Genomic DNA, 226 nt, shown 5'->3' on the forward strand with positions numbered 1-226 from the left:
ACCCGTCCTTTAGACGGGCCCCGGTGTTCCCTCACCCGGTGAGTCTGGGCAGCCTTGGACAAGCCAATGTTTCGGAAGGGCCCTGTGGGGGCCGTCATCTCCGGGGTGATCCCATTGATGCCTACGAGCAGAACAGAAAGAACAGGGACGTGGTTTCATGGTGACCTGGTGGTGCTGGGTTAGTGTTGGACTCCGTGAGCTTGAATGTCCTTTACCACCCAAACTC

The 226-nt window shown here is 58.0% G+C and overlaps 1 protein-coding gene across 1 annotated transcript in view; it reads right to left on the reverse strand.

Moving 5' to 3' along the window:
* Positions 1–226, reverse strand: part of HMHA1 (histocompatibility (minor) HA-1) — a gene marked incomplete at both ends in the record, with an annotated part of 5,599 nt that overhangs the window by 945 nt on the left and 4,428 nt on the right. Inside the window, 1 exon segment of the mRNA XM_010136463.1 lies at positions 3–121. Within this exon segment, the coding sequence (XP_010134765.1) occupies positions 3–121 (119 nt within the window).

Source organism: Buceros rhinoceros, unplaced genomic scaffold (assembly GCF_000710305.1).
Source record: "Buceros rhinoceros silvestris isolate BGI_N320 unplaced genomic scaffold, ASM71030v1 scaffold22595, whole genome shotgun sequence".
Classification (NCBI taxonomy): Eukaryota; Metazoa; Chordata; class Aves; order Bucerotiformes; family Bucerotidae; genus Buceros; species Buceros rhinoceros.